General features: G+C 53.2%; 1 protein-coding gene across 5 annotated transcripts in view; it reads right to left on the bottom strand.

Moving 5' to 3' along the window:
* Positions 1-21,193, bottom strand: part of BCL11B (BCL11 transcription factor B) — a 91,501-nt gene that overhangs the window by 43,218 nt on the left and 27,090 nt on the right. For 3 of the 5 annotated variants that reach the window (XM_079129490.1, XM_079129492.1, XM_079129491.1), the window contains one exon: positions 9,215-9,427. The exons of the other annotated variants lie outside the window; for them this stretch is intronic. In XM_079129490.1, the coding sequence (XP_078985616.1) occupies positions 9,215-9,427 (213 nt within the window). The remainder of the gene's footprint in view (positions 1-9,214; positions 9,428-21,193) is intronic. 5 annotated transcript variants of the gene reach the window in all.

Below are 21,193 nucleotides of genomic sequence, written 5' to 3'. Positions count from 1 at the left end.
GACACAGCAGAAAGAACTGGGAAAATTGCCCATTCGAAGAATTTTCTTCCCCAAACTCTCAAGTTAGGCAAATGTTTAGCTGATTGCTAGAAACTTGTCCTGGGAGACAAGGCGGTCACGGGGGAGGCAGTACGTGTCACTGGGGTGAGGTGCTCAAAACGGTGTAGGAGGCAGCCCAGCCCGGGTCGGTGGGGCCTGGGTTCCAGTCCACACTCTCAGGCTGATGACCCTGAAGCTCAGTCCAACTGTTGCCCACACCCTCAAGAGACAGTGTCCTTAGTTCTAAAATCCAATAATCAGAACCTTTGTGTGTTGTGGGGTGGGGGTGTCCCATGGAACAGCCATTGTGGGAAACAGTTTGGCTGGTCCTCAAAAAAGGATACGAAATCCCCATATGATCCAGCAATCATATTGACGAGCATGAACCCAAAAGATCCAAAGAGCGCGGCCTCGGAGAGACATTCGCACGCCCACACCCGAGGAGCACTGTTCACCGCACGCCGAGGTGGCCGCGAATGGAGAAGATGATGCAGTCCATCCACAGCAGGGAGTAGGATCCGGCCTCCCGTGGGAAGGAACTCCTGTCCCCTGCTGCCACATGGCTGGCCTTAAGGACACTACGCTGGGTGAAATGAGCCCGTCACGGAAGGACAAATGCCATGTGCTTCCCCGGAGCAGCGGCTTTCATAGAAACAGGAAGTCATGTGGAAGAGGCCAGGGGCTGGGGAGGGAAGGGCAGAGCTGGTGGCTGAGAGGACAGAGTTCGTTCGGGAGGGGTGGTGGCAAGAGTTGGGTAACAACTGCAGTGCGCCGAAGGCCCCTCACTGCACCCTGAAACTCCTCTGTACATTCTACCACCGTGAAAGAAGCACTCCCAGGATGCTTTGTGAGGATGGCAGGACTCGGTGGAAACGCTGCCTATCCAGTCAGTGGCACAAAGTGGGTCCTCCGTCACTGGGTCCTTCCCTGACTGAGTCAAGGATGAACGAGCTGGTTAATAAAATACAAGGAAATTCAGAGCAAATGAACTCGAGTCAGAAAGAACTGGCTAAATACAGCAGCACCGAGAGCAGACAGGTGCCCCTCCCGGGACGGGGGAGAGCAGGCCTCGCCCGCCTCGCCTCCTATTAACAAAGGCAATAATTAAAAATGTCCAGTTTTATGAAAAGATTCCAACTGCCCCTGTTCCTGCAGACAGCGACTCCGTTTTTGCATTAACCTCCGTGGAGAAGTTCCGCGCCCTCTGACCCTCTCTGTTGAAATCATAAAATGCAGGCATTCTTATTACCCAGGGCTTGGCCGGCCCTGTGCAGTGCAGTGATTCACTGGCTCAAGCCTCTCCCTCGGCCGCTCCCACACACCTGCCAGGTGAAGTCCAGCAGCAGGGGCAGCAGGCCCTGGGTCGCGACCCCAGTTCTGCTGTCTGGCAGCTGCACCGCACTGAGCAAGTCCTGACATCTTTGGGACGTCAGTCTCCTCACCAGCAAGTGGCTAGTGGAAGAGGCCGCCCCCGAAAAGAGAGCTGCGGAGAAGCCCAGGTTCCGAGCTGAGAAGGCCCCTGCCCAGGCCCGGCACAGAGTGGGGCCATAGAAACGGCCCAGCTATGAACCGGTGGCTCATTACTAAGTGCAAGAAGGACCCCGATGGGAGAGGAAATCAAGGCTGACACTTCGCCTGCCTCTGAGACACGCCAAGGTCGCCGCCACCCTCTCTCAGCCATTATTAAATGAAGTCCACGTAGGTGGCCGCGGCGAGGGTCAGGCTATGATCCTTCTAAGGACTAATGGGGTCTGCGGAGCCCCACAGAGGGGCCCCTGCCCACCCTGGGTTTTTCCTGCCGCTTTGTAGATGACATTGGCCCTCCTTGATTATGTTTGGATAAACTCTATTTCATGGTTAGGACTATTTGGATTTGATTGTGAAATATGCACAGCACACAGCCCCTCCACCCCTACCCTGCCCTCCGAGTTTGCAAAGGCAAGGACATACTGTTCCCCTCACCAAAAACATGCAAAGAACACCCCAAGCTTCTTCAGGACATAGCCTGCTCCTCCCAGGTGCACAGAAGCCGATTCCACGTGACGGAGGGGTGGGTTCTCCGTGGAGAATGCGGCTGAGGACCTTCTCGGTCTTTCCTTTCTCTCACAGATGTAGACCTGCCCTTTGCTGGGTCTCCTGACCCTTCCAGTAAGACATCCTGAAGTAGGATGCCTGCCACTGACCACACTGGACCAGAAGACACTCCCCTACCCCAGCCTCACCTTCCAGCGCAGTAAAACCCAGTGGTCTCCTGGAGCCTCCCAGCTCCCTCCCATAAGCTTGGTCCACGTGTTCATTCTTTTTAGATAGAGAAAGGCACCAGGGAGCAAGTGTCTCACATCACGGCACGAGAAGGCCTCCCCACTCTGGGTCCCTGTAGGGCAAGTGCCCAGCAAAGACCCCTCTCACTCGCTTCTGCATCCCCCTCTTCTAGCCAGGGGTCACGCACAGTCAGGACCCGTGACCTGAGGGAAGACCTTGGATCCTCCCAGGATGTTAGCAAGATCTGGTCTCCCACTGGCCAGTTCCACTTCTATTGTCCACGTCCACGTGGCCACTGCAGCCCCCAGGAAGTGGGAAGGGACAGCCAGGAGCACACTGAGGTTGAGCAGACCTGAGTCTCAATCTCAGTTCTGTCCTTTGTGTGCTATGTGACCTCAAGTAGGTTGTCTGGCCTCTCTGAGCCCAGTGTCCTCATGGGCAAAGTAGGGGGCTGTCCCTTCTTAGAGGCAAAAAGAGAATAGAATGTTGTGTCCAGGGCAGTAAAGGTACATAGTAGGTTCTTTAGGAAAGAGCAGCAAGCCCTCGGAACACTGATAATAATGGGCCTTCCTCCCCCGCTAAGAAAGCGCAGGCAAGGGACTCTGAGTCGGCAGGCTAGTCGTCATCGGGAGCAGGGCCCCGAGGTCACCGTATGGCCCTGCTTCTCCACAGTGCAGCCTGCTCCCTCCTAGGCCCCTGCTTGCCCTCTGCCTCTGCTTCACCCACGTGTGGGAACGGCTGAGGCCACGGCCCCATGGTTTCTGTTCAGAGCACCTCCCAACGGAGGGATGATGAGCAGGCACTTCCGGTGTCCCCGTTGTGCAGGTGAGAAAACTGAGGTCTGGAGATGGCGAGTGGCCGGCTGGGGGTCACATATCCACACCCACTCACTCTGAGAACCAAGACCAAGGAAGGACCCATGCCTGGAGCGCCCCCACCAACCCGAACGCACAACGACCCTAATACAAACACTTCTGCGCCACAGAGCGAGGACGCGGGCAGCCAGCGACCAAGGCACAAGCGCAGATGCACGGAGGAACATCCCACAGCAGACAGAGGGCTGAGGTCCCGGGGCCACACAGGGGGCTCCTCAGTGTGAAGACTCCACCTGCCGCCACACCTGCTCGCAGGTTGCACAAGGAGTCTGGAGGTGAGGTAGAAATCGGATTTTAAGCAGCTTCCCCTGGTGACCATTTCCTGTTGTGGTTTTCAATGTGAACTCAAGGGGGGCAGCATGGCCTGCTGGGTGGAGCCTGAGGGACCTAGGTCCGAGTCAGCCCTGCCACCCACCTCCTGTGGCATCTTCCCCACTGTCTGCCTCAGTTCCCCCATCTATCCAGTGAAGGGACTGGATGAGGTGACCTCGCCTGATGCTGGATTGCTCAAGACTGCAGCCTCAGGTCACCCAGGTTGAACCCATTTCTGGCCAGGCAGCTGCCCAGGGAGAGCAACACCCAGGCTCCTCTGCCACGTTCCAATTCCCTGCAAGGGAGCAGCGGCTGCCGCGCTCCGAGGTCTCTAGTGCCAGGCCAGTGCTGGTTCTCCACATCCACTAACTGCTAGAAAGCACTGCATCCAGCGCTGCATTAAAAATTAATTACACATGCTATTTTATTGCCAGTGCATAATGTAATGAGCACCAGCTGTGCTAAACAGCCAAACTCCTTTTTAAGACAGCTATAAAAAAAAAAAAGAAAGAAAAAAAAGGAAGAAAGATAGAAAGAAACTGCACTTCCAAATGCCTCTCCCGTCAGAGCAGAAAAACAGCAACATCTTGTATGGATTTGAACAGAACTCTCTGATTGAGCTCCGCCCGCAGAACTACGTAAGGGCCAGCTCAGGGGCTGCGACAGTGGGGCTGCTCCGGGTGATGGCTAGGACCTTTCATCTAAGGACAGCCACCCCGCAGGAGTCCCATCTCCAACTGGGCAGCCACACAGTCCTTCGGCCGGCCCCACTCCCAGGGTGCTTTGGCCCCTGGAGGTGCGATTTTCCAGCGACACTGGATGGGGGACTTGTCTGGAATCCACTAAAGCCCCGCCACCCTCGGCCACCTACAGGCCCTGGAGAATGGGCTTCCTGCAGCTCTCCATGGCGCCTCCAGGCACTTCCTCCAGCGGCCGAAGGTGGCGCCTGGTTGCCAGGCAGGCGGTGGAGGACAGCCTCTCAGCGGAGCATCCCAAGAGGACACACAGGCCAGCGCAGAACTCAGGAACTGGCAGGAAGGAATCGCCGGGGACTCGGTGAATGCTGGGTCCTGAGTGCTGGGAGCAGCAGCCCCTGGACAAAGCAGGCACATGAGGTGTGCAGACGACTCTAAGTTTATAATAACTCCCCGAAAGCCCTTTTTTTCCTAGAAGCCAACCCTGCTGATGCTGGAATCTGGAAGACCCCGACTGCCCCTTTGCAAAGGGGACCCGTCCCACAGCACGTTCCTCCACCTCCCCGGAAGGAGGTCCGTCCACACACCTCCTTCACTCACAGCTCTCCGCTTCTTCACCCCGCACTCACCCCTCCCTCCGGAGTCCCAAGGAGGGCCCTAACACCTATGCGGCCCTGCCATGCATCAGCGAGGGCTTGGGGAGGCCGCCGTCTGTCCGTCTGCATCGCTGTCGGGCTGCACACCAATCCTCCACTGTTAATCAAACCCAGTCCAGAAAGCAACTCCAGCTTGCTTCTTGTTCTGGTATGAAATGTGCATCGCACAGACCATATCATTAACATAAAACTTCCAGAAATAAGGCCACTTTCCAGACAGGCTGTATTAATTGCATCAGGCCTCTGCAGCAAGGGTGGTCTAATCCACGGCCTCCCATTGGACGGCTCCGGTTATAAAACCGACACAGAAGGAACGCTGGGATATAATTGAAGGAGGAGAAAACGATAGATTCTACTGTTCAACCCTACTATTTACTTACAGGTATTCTTTTATCTTTATTGTCCCTTTAACCCATGCCAAGAAACCCCAGACTAGTTAAATAACACAGCAAGCACAATTTCAGTAGAAAAGTAAATTGAATTTAACTTTACAAGATTGCCCTGTGATTTCAGTATATACTAATGACTGCAACTGACTCCCTCTATTAAATCCAAACACTTCCACTTCCCCGAGCCGGGATCCTGTGTGTTCTTGCGCGAGACCTTGAACTTCTCCAAGCACATGTATTAATCACTGTGGCTGATGACCATTTGCAGCCTTTAAATATTCAATGAAGTGTCTGCGTTCCGCTTCCACCTCGTAATGCTGGTGCATGATCTGAGGCGGCCAAGGGGCTCGATACCGTTAGGTGTGAAGCCAGGCATGCAGCTTGAGAAGACATCCACACAATGCCAGGCACCCAGCACTGCCAAGGTAGAAAACCCTTGTGCTCCAGCATGAACCCCAGCTCCTGTGGGTCCACTCAGCACCTGGCCTATGAAACCTCACGCAATCCTAGGATCAACCCAGGGAGCTACTCTACCCCCAATTTACAGATGGGGAAATGGAGGAAAAGAGAGGGACGATGACCCATCTGAGGCCACACAGATCACACTGCACCCCCTGGCAATCTGATATACCCTGAGGACCACCTTCCAGTCACAGAAACCTCAGAACAGAGAAGTGCTGGGGGCAGGAGGAAGCCCCATGGTTTTCAGTTCCTCCTGAGTATCCCGGCCTGTCCTGGAACCCCAACAAGCCCATGCGGCCCCCAGTGATCTGCTTCACAGATCAACACGAAAAGCCTCATTTTCAAATGTTACACACGTGTGCGTGACACACATATATATGTCAGTGTGTGTATATATATATGTGTGTGTGTGTGTATATATATATTTTTCTTTTTAAACAGAAGAGGAAACCAAGGTTCAATAAGGAGCAATGACATCTTCAAGTCCATTGACCAGAGAGACTAAAGACCAGGGCCACAGGCACCCTGCAGAGACTTCCTTTGGAATATCTCGAGGAAGGTGTTCAGCCCCATCAGGGCCTCAGCTCAGAGCCCCACATTACTTAAGCAGAGTCCAGAGGAAACAGGCCCTGAGTCCCTGCTCCCCACTGTGACCACCAGAAAGAAGTCTGGGGTGGGGGCCCCGGGAGGCGGAGCTTCTGGGATGCTGGGATGCAGGTGAACACATACCTGTGTGAGCTTCTCCCCAACAGAATCACCCCTTCTCTAAATAACCACGAGTGTGGTCACAGGCACACGATCAACCTGTGTGCCACACGGCCACACAGGGGTTTTCCCTATTGATCTGAAGAGATGGGTTCAAGGCATCTTGATCCTAAGAGGGACAAAACAAGGTGAGGAAGCAGCCTGTCCACCGTCACAGCGGGCTGCTTCCTCCTAACGGGTGCTGAGAGTTTAACGACTCCATTCCAGCTACTAATTAAACAGGCACTAAAAACACGCAAACAGCCCAGTGCCAGGGACAGAAACCACAAAGGGACAAGACCCACTGGAATGGGGTATTTTCAGATATTGAAAATTGATCAGAAAATAGGATGGTCCACTCTGGTGCAGGCTAATTGGCCAGGATCAAATGAGGAACAAGAGAAGCAGTGGGTATGGGGGAAAAGGGTCGGAAAGAGCAGGCTCCTCAGGAGCAGCTCCCGGAAAGGCCCAGGGGCTGTCCACTACAGTCCCTACCCCAGGAACAGGCCTCACCCTTGCCTGCTCCCCTCCCCAAGCATGGCCACAGCCCTGGAAGCTCCGAAGCCCTAAAATCCAGAATGCGCCCAGGCCACAGAAGAGGCAGGTGCTGCATGAGGGCACCTTCCTCACTGCCCGGTCTCCCACCTTCCAGTCACCCTTACTTTGGGTTCCATCCCTCGCCTCTTCTTCCCAGCAGACTGCAAGCTGCAGGCGGGCAGGGAGCACATGGCGAGTTGCCTCCGTTTGCAGGGTGCCTACAAAGTAGGTGCCCAAGAAACAGCTTTTGGTTGAAGAATGAGTGAGCGCATGCAATCAAGAGACCTCGATATCTCCCAGGCTCTTCCATAAAGCAGGAAAATGAAGTCTGAGCCTGCTGCGAGGACTGAACGCATGCACACGCCTGGCGGCAGGCAGCACCCGCACGCCTAAGACACACTCGGCCCTTATCAGGCGCCAGGCAGAGTGTGAGGACAGACGGGTGGCAGGGTTTATGGGGTCAAGGCCATGCGAACCCGCAGAGGCAGAGGCAGTGTGGCTCCACAGGAAGAGAGGTGGTCTGCTCAGGAGGCCTCCCAGGGGCAAATCCCGGCTCTGCAGCCTCAGCCCAACCGCACACCTCCCAGTCTGTGCCCCTGCCCCCATTTGCACAACAGGACGGCAATGGCTCCTGCTTGGCACTCCACAAGGCTGCCAGCAGAACCCAGCCCTGTCAGGGAGGTGCCGGTCCCCTGGCTAACTCTCCTTTACTCTGGCAGCTCCTGAGGAGGGCCAGAGTCAACAGAGGGTTAAGCAAACTCGGGTGCGCCTCTGGCGAGGAGATCGTGTTTCTACATGCAGAACTTGACCGAGTCCAGTCGTAAACACTCAGGCTGATCTTTGATAGCGCGGCCCCCCGAGGGGCTGCAGGGCTGCTGCACTAATTACAGGAAGCCACGAGAGCGGGGCAGCCACCCAGACAGAGCAGACAACCCTCGCTCAGCAAAGGGTCCTCCACAGACTCACAGAGCAGACGACCAAGCCAGAACAGGAGCCCCAACCAGACTGGGGACCAGGCAGCCTCGGACAGGGAGCCAGCTTCTTTACCAGCAGTTCCAACGCCTTCCTGGGTGATTTTGATCTTTGCTTTGGGCATTTAAGGCACAAGCCCAATAAGAAACCAGAACACCCCCTTGGAAGCCAGATCCTATGACGTCAACACCTGTCATAGTGGGGTGGTCCTGAAGACTGTAGGCCACCCCACCAACAGGAAGGCTTGGAGCAGAGGCTTGGACTTTGCAGAGCTACAGCTCCAACAAAGATTGTCCCTTGGGGCAGTGTCAATGAAAATCAAAACCTGCTCAATACCAAGTCTTCCTTTGACACCTTGAGTCAAGAGAAAGCCTGCAGTGTGCCTGGTGACAGGGCAGCAACAAGCTGAATTTGCCCCAGCTCTGCACCACCCTCTCCTTTCTAGCTGCCACGGAAGCCAGGCCACAGCCACTGCCACGTGAGTCTGTGTCAGCATCCTGGCTCAAACAGCCACCAGGCCCCATCTGGAGGACGCAGTGAGCGCCCTCTGCCCACAAACTCCCGGGGACCCCAGGCCACAGGAGCTTGGGTTTTCTCTGGGGAGAGAGTGGGGAGGAGGCGGAGGCTGTGTGTCGCCACGCTGCCCCTGCCTGCCCTTCTGCACAATGGGCTGCCACACGGCCTCCCAGGGAAGCGGGTACAAACACAGATGTGAAGGTCTGAGGTCCGCCCAGGGCCAGGCCCCTGTCCCGCCCCACCCCCCAAATGTTTCCCTCCCTCCGTGGCCACAGCTTTTTAAAAGGCTCCTTTTGAGCAGCATTTTTTTCCCCTCTAAGTTAATGGGCAACACATTGTCCCAAAGAGAAACTCAGCATTTTGGATGGCTCCAGCGATGCGCACAGCCGACCGGGAATCTCCCAGCCTTGTCAGGGCGGCGGGGGGTAGGGGTACAGAGGCAAGGGCAGAAGGAAACTTCAGATGTTAAGCGTTATCCAATTAAGCTTTAGCTAAACAGCCCAAAGAGATGAAATTTGGAGGCTGGGAAGTGCATTCTGGGAGTTGGGGGGGTGGAGGTACCTCCTGACCCATGGGGACCAGGCATGGGTTTACAGCTCTGTGGACATCCTCACCACTTCCCCTAGCACCCCAAAAAATGGCTTTTGGGTTGAGGGTTGCACATCCTCCCTGGGTCCCACCTTGGGTCCCCTGCTCTGCCCGGGCACACCCCGCCATCCCCGGGAGCCCGCCCCCCATCGCGGCGGCCTCGTTACCTGACAACTGACACTGGCATCCAAAGGGAGCCTCCGTCTGACCCTCACCCTGAGTCCCGTCACCCGAGACCGGGCGTGCGCTGCAGCAGGGCAGCGGGAAGCAGGGCGGGAGAGCGCCCAGGGCGCGCAGAGGTGGAGTGATCACGGATGTGTGAGGGTGGGAGGAGGCAGCTATGGGGGCCATCGCTGGCAGCTGGGCAGGCCTGCACGGCCCTGGAGAAAAAACAATAGAAAAGACGGTCAGTCGGGCCCTGGACTGCACAAGGGGCTCGGGGTGTAGGAGGGGCCCGGGGCGCAGGGGCGCAGCCAGCCTTCAAGGGCAGGAGGCCCCTGGGGTGCCGGGCCCTGAAGGGAGGGTGACCAGGGCACAGGCAGGGGAGGGGGCCAGGGAAGTGGGCAGGGGGCACTGGAGAGAGTCATATCCACAGCTGCCAGGTCTAGGGGCTGAGACCCCCACTTCTGGGGGCCTTATGTAGGGGCAGGGTAAATAGGGACTGTCAGGGCCCAGCTCCCAGGGAAGACCCTTCCAGCCAAGGTCTTCTGTAGCAAAGTGGAGCAGGCTCCAATGGGGGATTTCTTCCCCCAAATCTGGGCCATCCTTCTGGAAGAGCTGGGAAGCTCAGAGCCACCGCCGTTTGACACCAGAACGGGCTCTTTGGACAGGTCTGGTTTCCTCAAGTCCACCTCCGAGGGTCTGGGCACTGGTTAGCGGCCTGCCTGGCTAACGGCCAGCTGGGGCCTCTCTCCAGTCCCCCACAAGCAGCACCCACGCCCCGGTCACTTTCAGAGGCTTTTTTGACTCCCTCCTCCCTCCACCCCCAGGAAAACCTTGCAGGGACCAGAGCCCTCTTCATGTCTCAGCCCTGGCTTGGGAGTCCTTGCTCCCCCCACTTGCCACCCCCAGTGTCTGATGGCAACAGCAACTACGAGGGCCAGGCCAGGGCCCGCCTTGCCTCCGCCCAGCCCCACGGCTCGCCCGGGCTGCCGGCAAGGCCTGCGTTTGATTTGGCCGTTTATCTTACACGGCTAAGAGACCACCAGGGCAAAACATTTGTGTGAAGCCCTTGCCAAAACCACAAGTGAAGAAGCCCAAATTCCCTGGGTAAATAATTCAGCAGGGAAGCATCAGAGAGACAAAAAGAAAGCATCAACGAGATGACGGGCAGCTGAGCCCTGCCGGCTCCGCCAGAGAGGCCACAGCACCTCACCTCCCAGCACAGGTCTGCAAGGGGGGATCGGCCCACTCCACGGCCACCATGTGGGATTCCCCATCCCAGGGAGAGCCACTGGGCTCAGCAAACCCACTGCAAGCCAGGAACCTGACTGTCTCCATGTGACTGAGCCTCCTAATACACCATGGCGGGCATGGACCTAGGGCACCCATTGCACAGAGCAGAAAATTGAGGCCATGGCCCAGAAATCCACCTTTCCCAGCAGCCGGCCCCAGCAAACCCTGCTGCCTGGCTCTAAAACCAGAGCTCTTCCTCTGCATGCCCATTTCCCTAAAATGTGAATCCAGCATCAGGGTCATCGGGGCATTTGAGAAGAACCCCAGTTTGAATCTTGGGGGCTGTGAATATGCTTTGCCAAAGGCACATGAATCTCGTGCCAACACTGCTCAGGCCCATGAAGACTTTGCACTAGGCTAGCCCAAGCACCCGGATGTTTCAGAGCTGGTCACAGCCCCAGAATGGCATGGCCAAGGAACCCCTGAGCATTTCCAGCCCCAGAGGCTGATAGGAAGGCCATGGCCCAGATTTAGTGTAGGCACTGAAAAAGGTCTGCATGTGAGGCCAGTGTCACCTGCCTCCTTCCAGAAGTCTGCCCTGGACAGCATTTGCCTGAACCCCCAGCCCAGAAATGGACATTGTACTTCTGATCCTGTCCACTACAGGCCTCAAATCCCTACATGGACCCTCCCTCGGACCACTGTGGGCTCTGGACCCTCTGTAGCCCTGACCGTGGCTTTGTGCTAAGTATACCCTCACCACCTTGTTCAAAAGGTAGGAATAGGGGGGCCTGGGGCTTGGGGAGCTCTGGCCATGAGTCCAGTTGTATTTCCAGAGCCTGGCCATGTCCTGCCTCCCCCTTCGGCTGCAGATGGGGTAGAGGGACCAGAGTACCTGGGATCCTGAGAGCAAGGACTATGTGAGGCAGGGAAGCTTGAGAGTCCTTGGCCTCAATCCGGCCTTCACGGGATGGAAAAGGCCAAGTCCAGACTCTGGCTCCTGGGGTCTGAGCAAGATGGCCACATAGCCAGCAGTATTTACCATGTGAGCAGCACCTCACAGCCTGGAGTCGGCCTGATGGGCAGAAGGGCAGAGGAGCAGAAAAGAAAGGGCGACAGTGGGCTAGACCAGAGTCTCGTCAGGGCAGGCCACAGGCCATGACACACAGAGCTCTGCAGAGGCTGGGGGCTGCACCCTCAGGGCCTCAGTAGGAATGCTGACCATGCTGACCTGCTTTAGGGGTGGCACGACAGAGGCAAAGCAAGGGGCTGCAGGGCAAGGGCCTCTGGGACTCTTAGGGCACACTCTGCCCGCAGGAGGACGTCCCTGGGGCAACTTACACAGCAGCTCTGCACACAGGTAGGATTCAAGAAGCCCCTTCTGCAGCTACAGAAGTCAAGTGATGCAAAAGACCATCCATCACATGATTCCATGGGTAGGAAACATCCAGAAGAGGCAAATCCATGGAGACGCAAAGTCCAGGTTGCCAGGGGCTAGGGGCTAATGGGTGCAGGGTTTCTGTGTAGGAGTATAAATTAGATTATCTGGAATCAGACAGTGGTAACGGCTGCACAGCACTGTAAATATAATCAAAATCACTGCCAGTACAAAATGGTAAATTCTACACTTAATGAATCTTAAAAACAATCAAAGGTGAAACATTGTCTCTAGGTCTCAGTACCTGTCCCAGGCCACCTCGCAGGCCCGCCCTTCCACAGGGAGGGGTGTTTGCCTTTAAAAGTGCAGCCAGAAAATCTAGGGTGGGGTAAAGAGTACCTGAGACCTGATGGCAGTCTGAGCATCCAGGCAGACACAGGGGAAGCCAGGGAGCCCAGAGGCAGCCTGGGTTCAAATTCCTCCTCTGCCATTTCCTGGCCATGTGACCTAAGGTGGTCACTTTCTCAGAGCCTCAGCTTCCTTGCTTTGAAAAGGTTAGGACAACTAGAGTCAGAGTTAGACATCTGGTAAACCTGGTCACCATTCTTAGTGACCACTAAATGTTCAGACTCCTTCCATTATTTTCCATTTTGGAACTTTCCCCACTCCTAAGGGTGCTTCTCACAGCACTGGCGCTGCCCGGTGGAGGGAGCCCTGAAAGATCTGCAAGTCACTCTTTTGAAAAGAAAGCTTTCGGGGCTGGAGGTGTGGCTCAGTGGTAGAGGGCCTGCCCAGCTGGAGTCCATCCCCAGCATTACGAGAGTAAATAAAAATGTAAAATGCTTTCTTTTGCAGTCTACGGGTTCCCCTTTGGAATCGAACAGACCCCCACGCACCAAGAGATGCCATGCCACCATCTCAGCTTTATGTGGCTTATAAATAAAAATTGTGGCTGGCTTGAATTTTACCGTGGAAGTTCACTTTCATTAGGGTAAAACAAATAAAGGATTAATACCTAAGTTATCTCAAGCTAGCCCAGAGCCTTCCTATGGGGTAGCGGATCCTACTCTCACAAAAGAAGAAACTGAGGCTGGGGAAGGCTGCAGAAGGTGCCCAGGCACCCTGGTAGGAGGGCCAGAAACTGCCGCCCCGCTCCCTGCACCTTGTACAAAGAGGTACTCCCAAAGAGTCTCCCTAAAATGTTTCAGAAGCTCCAGCACCGGGCGCGAGCTCATTTCAATGCCTTCCCGGCCCGAAGCGTTCCGAGGGGTCCGCAGCCCACCTCCCTCCGGGGGCCCTGCAGATGCTCCGCTCCAAGCCTCACACATGCGCACTGGCAGCGACACGCCCACCGCGAGCGTGCAGACACAAAATGCCTGGAAACGCCCCAGCCCGGCGAGCCGGGAGCCAGCCCTGCCCAGCGCCGCGTCCCGGGGCGGCCGCTCCCGGATGGCAGGACTGCAGATGCCGCGTCCCCAGCCAGAGAGGTGGCCCGGAATACACTGCGCGGGAGAGGTCTATTTTTCTCCCTACTGGTGCCTTTCGACGGAAACATTTTTTTAAGGCGAGAACTCCTACTGATAGTGCAGAAATGAGTCATAGATCAGGGAAGGAGACAGACAGGGAGCCAGGCATGTGAGCGAGGGACACTGGCGAGGGAACCTGACAGTCCCCGCACCCCCTCCCCCATGCCAAGACATTAATTCTCACAAGTCGGAGAAAATTACTATGCATGAATGCAAAAAGCATGATCAGGAGTAATTAACATGGCTTCATATGCAAATTTTATTAATGCAGAAGTACAAAGTCATTATGCAAATGAAACTTACGTCAACTCTCTTGACAAATATTCATCTCTGAGGCTCAAGTTTCTCCCTTTTTATTTATTTATTTAATTTTCTCTCTCCTCCCTCCCCCTTTTTTCCTTCGGTTTTTTTTTTGGGGGGGGGTGCAGGAGGACGTGGGGTGGGAGGAGGCGCTGGTGGCCGCTATGGCGGCAGCAAGCCACAGGACTGTTTGACAAGTTTGCAAAGTTGTTTTTCAACCAGAGAAATTTGATTTTTTTTTTTTTTTTTTTTTTTTTTTTTTTTTTTTTTTTTTTTTTTTTTTTTTTTGGTGTGGTTGTTGGCAGGTACAAGACAGCTCATAGGAGAAGGAGAAATTTAAAAAAAAAAAAAAAAAAAAAAAAGCTCTGGGCAGCAGGCAGCCAATCAAAACGCCAGAGCCTGTAATGAGGGCGATTGATGGCTGTTTGGCTTTTACTGCAGGGTAATGAACTAGAATCCAGTCTGAGGAGGGGGGAAAATATGAATATTCATGAGACTGTGCTCCTGCCTTTGATGATTAAAGAAATTTTTAATATTCAAATAAGCGCTTGCCAAGTGATTAACAAAGAACAAGCACGCAGAAATATGGAAATGGGAACCGGGAAAGATTTGAGAGGCGAACATACTGTGTGGAAAGGCAGCCCCAAATTTCATGAACAAGATAGGCAGATAACCCAGTTCACACGCAGGCAAATAAAAACATTTCTTTCAGATCACTTAAATATTTTGCCAGCTACTTTGTCTTAAAGATGATAAAAATGCTGTGTATTAAGGGGGGAGGGAGAAATAACACGAAGGCAAATACACTGCTCATATTTAAGAATCATTATCCCGATGCTAGCCCGCCTCCTCCCACCCCGAAGGGAAATTAGGATTCTTTTTCCGGTTTGCTAGAGAGAGAAGATGGAGGTGAAACCGTCTCAGTCGTAACCCATGCCGAGATGCAGGTCTGCCTACTTCGGTACCGTGTTCTGGGGGTTCAGCCTGGAGTGGCACTGCCATGACATAACCTGTGGTCATTCGTCGCCCCTAGCCAGGTCCAGAGGCCCAGGGACGAGGGTGGGTAGTGAAGTCTAGAGAGCTGTGTGTAACCACTGGTGTCCACAATCTGGAGATCTCCAGGCCTCCCCAGACTCAGACCCTGCTCTAAGCACAGAAAGAAAGTCAGAGTCAGGAAAGCCCTGGCTGGTCTTGAGGGATTGAAAGGACTCAGACCTTCAGCACAGGCCAGGCCTGGGCATTTTTAGGTCCAAAAATAGGATGTCCCTAGCCATCACCAAGGGGAAGTGCCTCCACAGATCCTGCAGCCTCCATGAGCTGTCTGCTAAGGCCTCGAGCTCATATTGTAACAGCTCCACCATGGGTTCACACTGAAGCACATAATAACAGTATTAGCTGGTAAAATGATCCCGCAGTTAAAATACATCTAATTAGCAGCCGATGACATCCATTTTGGCAATTTCCTATTCGAAAGAAGTGGAGTGCCACCTTAAATGAGACAGGCCCGGGGGTCTCACCCGACAGGACCCGACCTTCCCATCACCTATGTCTTTCTCCCTCTCTCTCTTTTTTTTTTTTGGTGGGAGGGAGAGGGGTGGTGAGTGGAGGAGAAGCCCAGACAGCAGGAATAGAGAACAATTCTAAGGAACTTTCTTTGTTGCTCAGTTTCAGACCTACACAAGTCTGGGGGTGGGGGCACTCAAAAAAGTAAATCTCTCCATAGGCAGGATTATCCCAAGATGTAGGAACCAGGGAAGACTGGACCTTGGTTTCATTTCACGGTTATATATATATAAAATCTTCATCATCATCATCCTCAGACACAGAAGGAACAGTCAATCCCATGAACACCCACAACTCCAGGACAGGTCTCCAAGACAGGAGCAGAGGGCAAGTGGGTGTGTGCACCACCCAGTTCACTGCCCCACAGCAAGTGGGGGACCTAGATATTCTACACAGGAAGCCAGGGGTCCCCAAGTCCTAGCTCTCACCTGACTTAGATTCTCGTTCTAAGTCAAACACTACTGTTTTGTCTGAGTGCCAAGTGGCCGTCCCAGGTCTCCCAGTCCCTCACTATCAGAGATTTGGTGTGGGGATGAATGTGGAAGTGTCCTTTGGAAGGACAACAAAAAGTAAGTGAGGCCTCACAAGAGTTTGCACAGCTGTGTTTACAGAGGTCCTTCAGGGTCAACACACGGGAGACATAAAAACACAGTTCAAACCCATGTCCAGCCTCTAAGGCTGAAGGACAGAAACCTTGTAGGTGGCTGCAACTTGGATGCAAGTGAAAGAGCCCCACAAACCTCACCAACAGTCAGCCCAGCAGGACTCGCAGAGGGCCACTGCCAGTGCTGGGCAGCAGGTCGTGGCCTCCAGGAGCACACAACTGCTCAACTCTGGGCTTGAGGCCACCTCTCCCGCCACTTCCCAAATGACCACCTGAGACACCGCCACACCCGCAGCCCTGGGCTGCTGGATGTCTTCTGGCACCTGCCATGAGAAGATCTGGCCACCCAAGAGAGGCAAGAAGCAGGTCTCTTGGACAGGAAGCCAGGTGGCTCCTCTGAGCTCCTCCCTCCTCCAGCACTGCTGAAATCTGTCGCAGTGAATCACCACTTAAACTATTTTCACTTCCCAACATGCTGCCCAGTTAGTGCATCCCAGAAAGGAGACAGGAGAGGCAAAGACAGATCATGCCCCCCAGAACAATACCAAAACCTGTTTTCCTCCTTCCTCCGGGGTTTGGAAAGGGAGCCGTCCGCCTGGGCAGCTGCGTCTTGCAATTAGAAGCAGGCGAGCAGCCACGCCCCTTTCCCGGGTCCAGAAGCACCTGCTTCAATGACTGCCAACCCCAATTTCCTCAAGATGCAAGCTGCTGAAATCCTCTGAGGCAGCAGATCCCCTTTCTGCACCCTAAGCCAAGAAATGGTGAGGTCATATGGCCATGGCCCTTCCAAAAGGCCCCCCCCAAGGGACAGAGCAGAGGAAATTCCAGGTGTTGCTGGGGAGGACGGGTGCTCCCGCACCATCTATGCAGAACCACTCAGGGTAAGGCAGAGGAAGTGACCAGCTATTTGGGGCTCATCTTCCAACCCCCAAACAGGAATCTGCAGGGAGGAATCTTGCAGCTTGGGTTCTCTCCTGGGGAAACCCCTGCAGCTCTCTGAACCGCTGGAATGCAAATAAACTACAGCCATGCTGAGGCCTGTGCATCACTGCTTCGGGAAGCACACAGAAGAAAGAACAGGACTGCTCTGGGGTGACCCTGGCAGGCAGGGTCCACCAATCCAGGGCCCATGATCCTGGAAGTGGTAAGCCTGGGGACAACATAAGGTGAGGCCATGTGTTTGAGGAGTTAGAAAAATGTGCGCATGCACAGCTATAATGTACAGAGAGATTACACATACACATGCACACACACACACACACAAACACATCAACATCAGCGACGTGGACATGTGGAAATATCTGCATGCATCGCCTGAAGTCAGTCTGGAGGGGCCAAAGACAAAACTGGGGTGGATAGATTCTCTGAATCTACCCAGTACCTAGCAGAGGAATTTCCCCTTCTCCCCCTGATGTAGGCCTTCTGGTCAGAAGCTGGGTAGCTGCTTCATTCAACCTTTATTTAACAGCTCCTGCCCTCAGATAAAACTCATCCAAAAGCCTTCATGAATTTTACCTCCAGCTGTGTCCGGAGCAACCACCGGTGTGCCACATGTATCTGCAAGAAGCACACCTGGACGAAGAGCACAATCTACAAACTGAACTTAAACGCTGGCTACATTCTAAGCATGAAGAATTTGGGACTTGAGATCAGGACCCCATACCCCTTTCTCAAATGGAGCTTAGAGACCAGACTCCAGACAAGCTTGCCAGGCATCTCTCAGATGTGTCCCCACGTTTCCCTTATTTAGAGCTGGAGGAAAAATCCACAGTGAAGACAGAAGTCACATGCCACACGAGGGAAATAAACCAGGAAATGAATCTTCAGATTCCATGCCAACAATGAGTTTTCATCTAAGGACACCTTTCGCTTTCCCGCCAGCAGCCACTGTGCCTAATGGGAATAACCTGGAAACACGAGCCCGGCTTTGCTCAAAATCTGGTCCTTCATAAAACAGGTCTTAAAACGGTATGCTCCGGAAGTCATTGTGGTTCCAAGGTCCCACAAACTCCGACACTGGCTTTTGCTCAAGTACCACCACGAAGAAGGCAAGAGAATAAATAGAAGGGGGAAGGAAGTCGGGACTGCGAGAATCCCGGGGAATTAAGAATGAAAATATCGCAGTACAGCCAATAAAAATAACATAAAGGAAACACAGTGCCCAACAAGGAAGCTGCTGAGTGACCTGAGCAGCCAGGACAGAGGACTGAGGGCGCAGGTGCAGATGCAGTCGTGGGCTTTAGGAATGCATAAAATCCTACCTGGGCAGGAAGGGGCTTGGCAACCATAGGGCCAGCGGGGTTTCTTGTTTTAGATAGAATAGAAATGAACTTGGTTAATAGAAAGTTGGAAGAAAGAAAAAAAAAAAAAAAAGAACTGAAATTGTAAACATAAGGATGCTGCTAGTCTAAATGCACATTTTGTCTTTACTTGCATTTACCAGTCAGAAGCAATTGATCTCCACTATTGTAATAAAAATAATCTAGCTCTCCCCGGAATTTAGTTAATGATTGAGCCTCCCCCCCCCCCATTTCATTTCTTTTTACCTTTTCCTAATGGACACGTAGAATACTGAGGCCCGACGCTCTGCATCACGTAAGAACAAAATCTTTCTATGGCCTCTTTCTGTTTCTAAGCCAAGTCTGAAATGTCACTGACTAAAAAATTGTGCAGGCCTGTAATTACTTTCAACCAAGTAGTTCCTTTAACTGAGTTTTCTGTATGTAGATGGCATTTAATATACATATTATGAGCCTTCTTTTCAGCACGGTAGCATTTGACGGCAAAAAATCACGAATTTCTTTCTCAGGGCGCAGCCTGACAGCCGCCCCTTCTTACTTATTTTTTGACATGAAATCCATTTTCATCTTCTAACACACCAGAGGTGACGTGCAGTGTGTGCACAACAAAATTTGTAAAAATTAACACTTCGCGGGATTAATTTAATAAAGATTGTTAGCACATTAACACTGGTAACATTGCTCCTTACGATTCAATCTAGCCCAGCTCGCCACGCGGCTGTAACAGGGGTTTACGTTCTGCTGAGGTTTATACCGCTATTTAATGTAATTAAAGAAACCGGCAGCGCCGTCCTCAATGGAAATATCATTTCTATTGCAGAGTATTCCCCTTAGAAATTGGGGGAAATCATGGCCCGCCGACTTTGATTTTGTTGTATTTTTTTCCTTGGCTGTCTTTGAAGCCGAGCTGAGGAGCTGGACCTCAGACAGAAGCCTGCACAGCTCACCTTCCTCCAGGAGCCCCAGTGTTTACTTGCCATTTACTTGTTTTTAAAATCTTTTTAATTTTTTTTTTTTTTTAAATCTGCAAGTCTATATTTGGCTGTAATTACCCAGGAAGTCCTCTGGCCGGCCAACAGCATCCCACCATGAAAACGACTTCTCAATGCCCCCCCCTTCCCCCAAATGTCCTGGAAGGAGCTCAGAGGAAGGGGAGGTCACCATCGCTCATCTTATGCACAAACAGTGACAGAGCAGCCAGGATCCCGACAAGCTCCCATCCCAGATCAGGGCGAGATTCTCAACTGCAACCTCAGAGGAAGAACGCATTGAGTCCTGCTCAGAACCCTCAGAAACTAGGCAGACACAAAACCAAACAGAAAAAAAAAAAAAAAAAAAAGAATCCTTGCATAACATCACCAAAATGGCACAGAAAATGAAGTCCTGGGGCTGAAATGAAGGAAACCTGACTCAGCTCTCCAGGCCCAGAGCAGCCTCTCCGCCTCCAGCGGCCAAGTACACACAGAACCGAGACCTTTCTTCTCTAACCCTGCTCTCTACAAGCCCCTGAGCGGCAGGGGCGACTAGGTAGCTTTCTTCCCCCTCCCCTAAGGGCTTTTTAATACCCTTATTCTACATCCTAATTTCTTTGGAGAAAAAAAAAAATCAGTGTCACTAAAAAAACGTCACTCTGTTTTGCAAAATCCAGCAGCTTCCTTGGCAGCAAGAAAGGCTGGCTGGCATTATCCCCTCATTTGACAAAACTACTATTTCTGGGCATGTGCTCAAAAACAGGTAGGAAGCAAATGCTGAGAAATAAGGAAGTAGAAACGGCCAACAGATTTTTCACTACCGAGAACGCCAAGCGTAAACATGATTTATTTAGCTGTGTTTAACGTGCCTGTCCCCCACTCAGCTACAAGCCCACTTGGGTTTAAGGGAAGGATGGGTAGGAGGGGACAGGATGGGGGGAGCAAAGAGGCGGCAGCGCTGTGGGGAGACTTCCTGAAAGGTTCAAATCAGAGTTTTGGGAGACCAAGAATCTTCTACCCCGAAATATATGCAAGTGTCAAAGGAAGGCGGGCGGCAGGATTCTGCTGGTTAATTAACGAGCTGCCACTAACAAAAGCTGGAAGAACCCGTTCACACAAACATCACCAGGCGTCCGGATCTCCTCGCCAGCTCCCTACCTTTCTGCACATCCGTGTGGGCCAGATGGAGGCTCCTGGGATTAGGGGGTTATGAGCTTCCCAGTCCAGCCACAGGGAGACGGGAACATCACTGCCTCCCTCGGCCACCCTTGCATGCCCACGTGGAATTTACTCAAATCTGTATTCAATTAAGAAGCACCAGACACGTCCTGGCCACAAGCCTGCAACAACAGATTCGGGGTGGGGGCTGCCCCCACCCACCCCACTTGGGCTCAGATGCCCAAACAAGGGCTCCATCCAGGGCCCCATGGGGAAGGGAGAGTGCACGCTTTCCCACCCCCGCCCCGAAACCCAAGGTCTGGACCCTGCTGGGGTGAACAGGCCAAGTGTGTAAAGACAGCATCTGTATTCCTAAAGAGTAAGACTAACCCAGAGGTTTGGGGCCTTGCCAGAGGTTACCCTTGTTAAAAATCTAATTCAGGTCACCCAGGATTGCTAGGAAAAGAAACTAAGCCTCTTCGAAAGGAAAACTACAAAAAGTAAAATGGAGCCCCCACAGGCCACTGGAGGCCTCCATTTCCCTAGTGAAGGTACCACTTCATGGAACCAGCTGTGTACTCCGTGGATATAAATGCCAATTTCTGTTAGCTCGGAGAGGCGGCAGCAAAAAGAAAACGAGAATTTCCTCACCAGTTTGCATGACGTTCCTTCCTCACCTGCACCTAGCATGACTGTGCACTTAAAGGCTGCCTGCTGTATGCACTCCTCCCCACCCAAGTCTCTATTGCCCCTGTGCTGCTATCTTGCTTCCAGGGCCAAAACCCAAATATCGGGAAAAACACCTACTGGTGGGGGGGTATCCTGATCAAGGATGACAGCAACAGATTAGGAGTCTGAATCACATGACAGTCCTCAGGAGGAATAGGGAGCTGGGGAGAGAAAGTGGGGAGGTTCTCTAAAATGAAGGGGGACGGGGAGGAGTGTTTCCCA

Source organism: Sciurus vulgaris, assembly GCF_902686455.1.
Source record: "Sciurus vulgaris genome assembly, chromosome: 2".
NCBI classification, from domain to species: domain Eukaryota; kingdom Metazoa; phylum Chordata; class Mammalia; order Rodentia; family Sciuridae; genus Sciurus; species Sciurus vulgaris.
The sequence above is the reverse complement of the archived record's forward strand: the minus strand, read 5'-3'. Positions and strand labels throughout refer to the sequence as shown.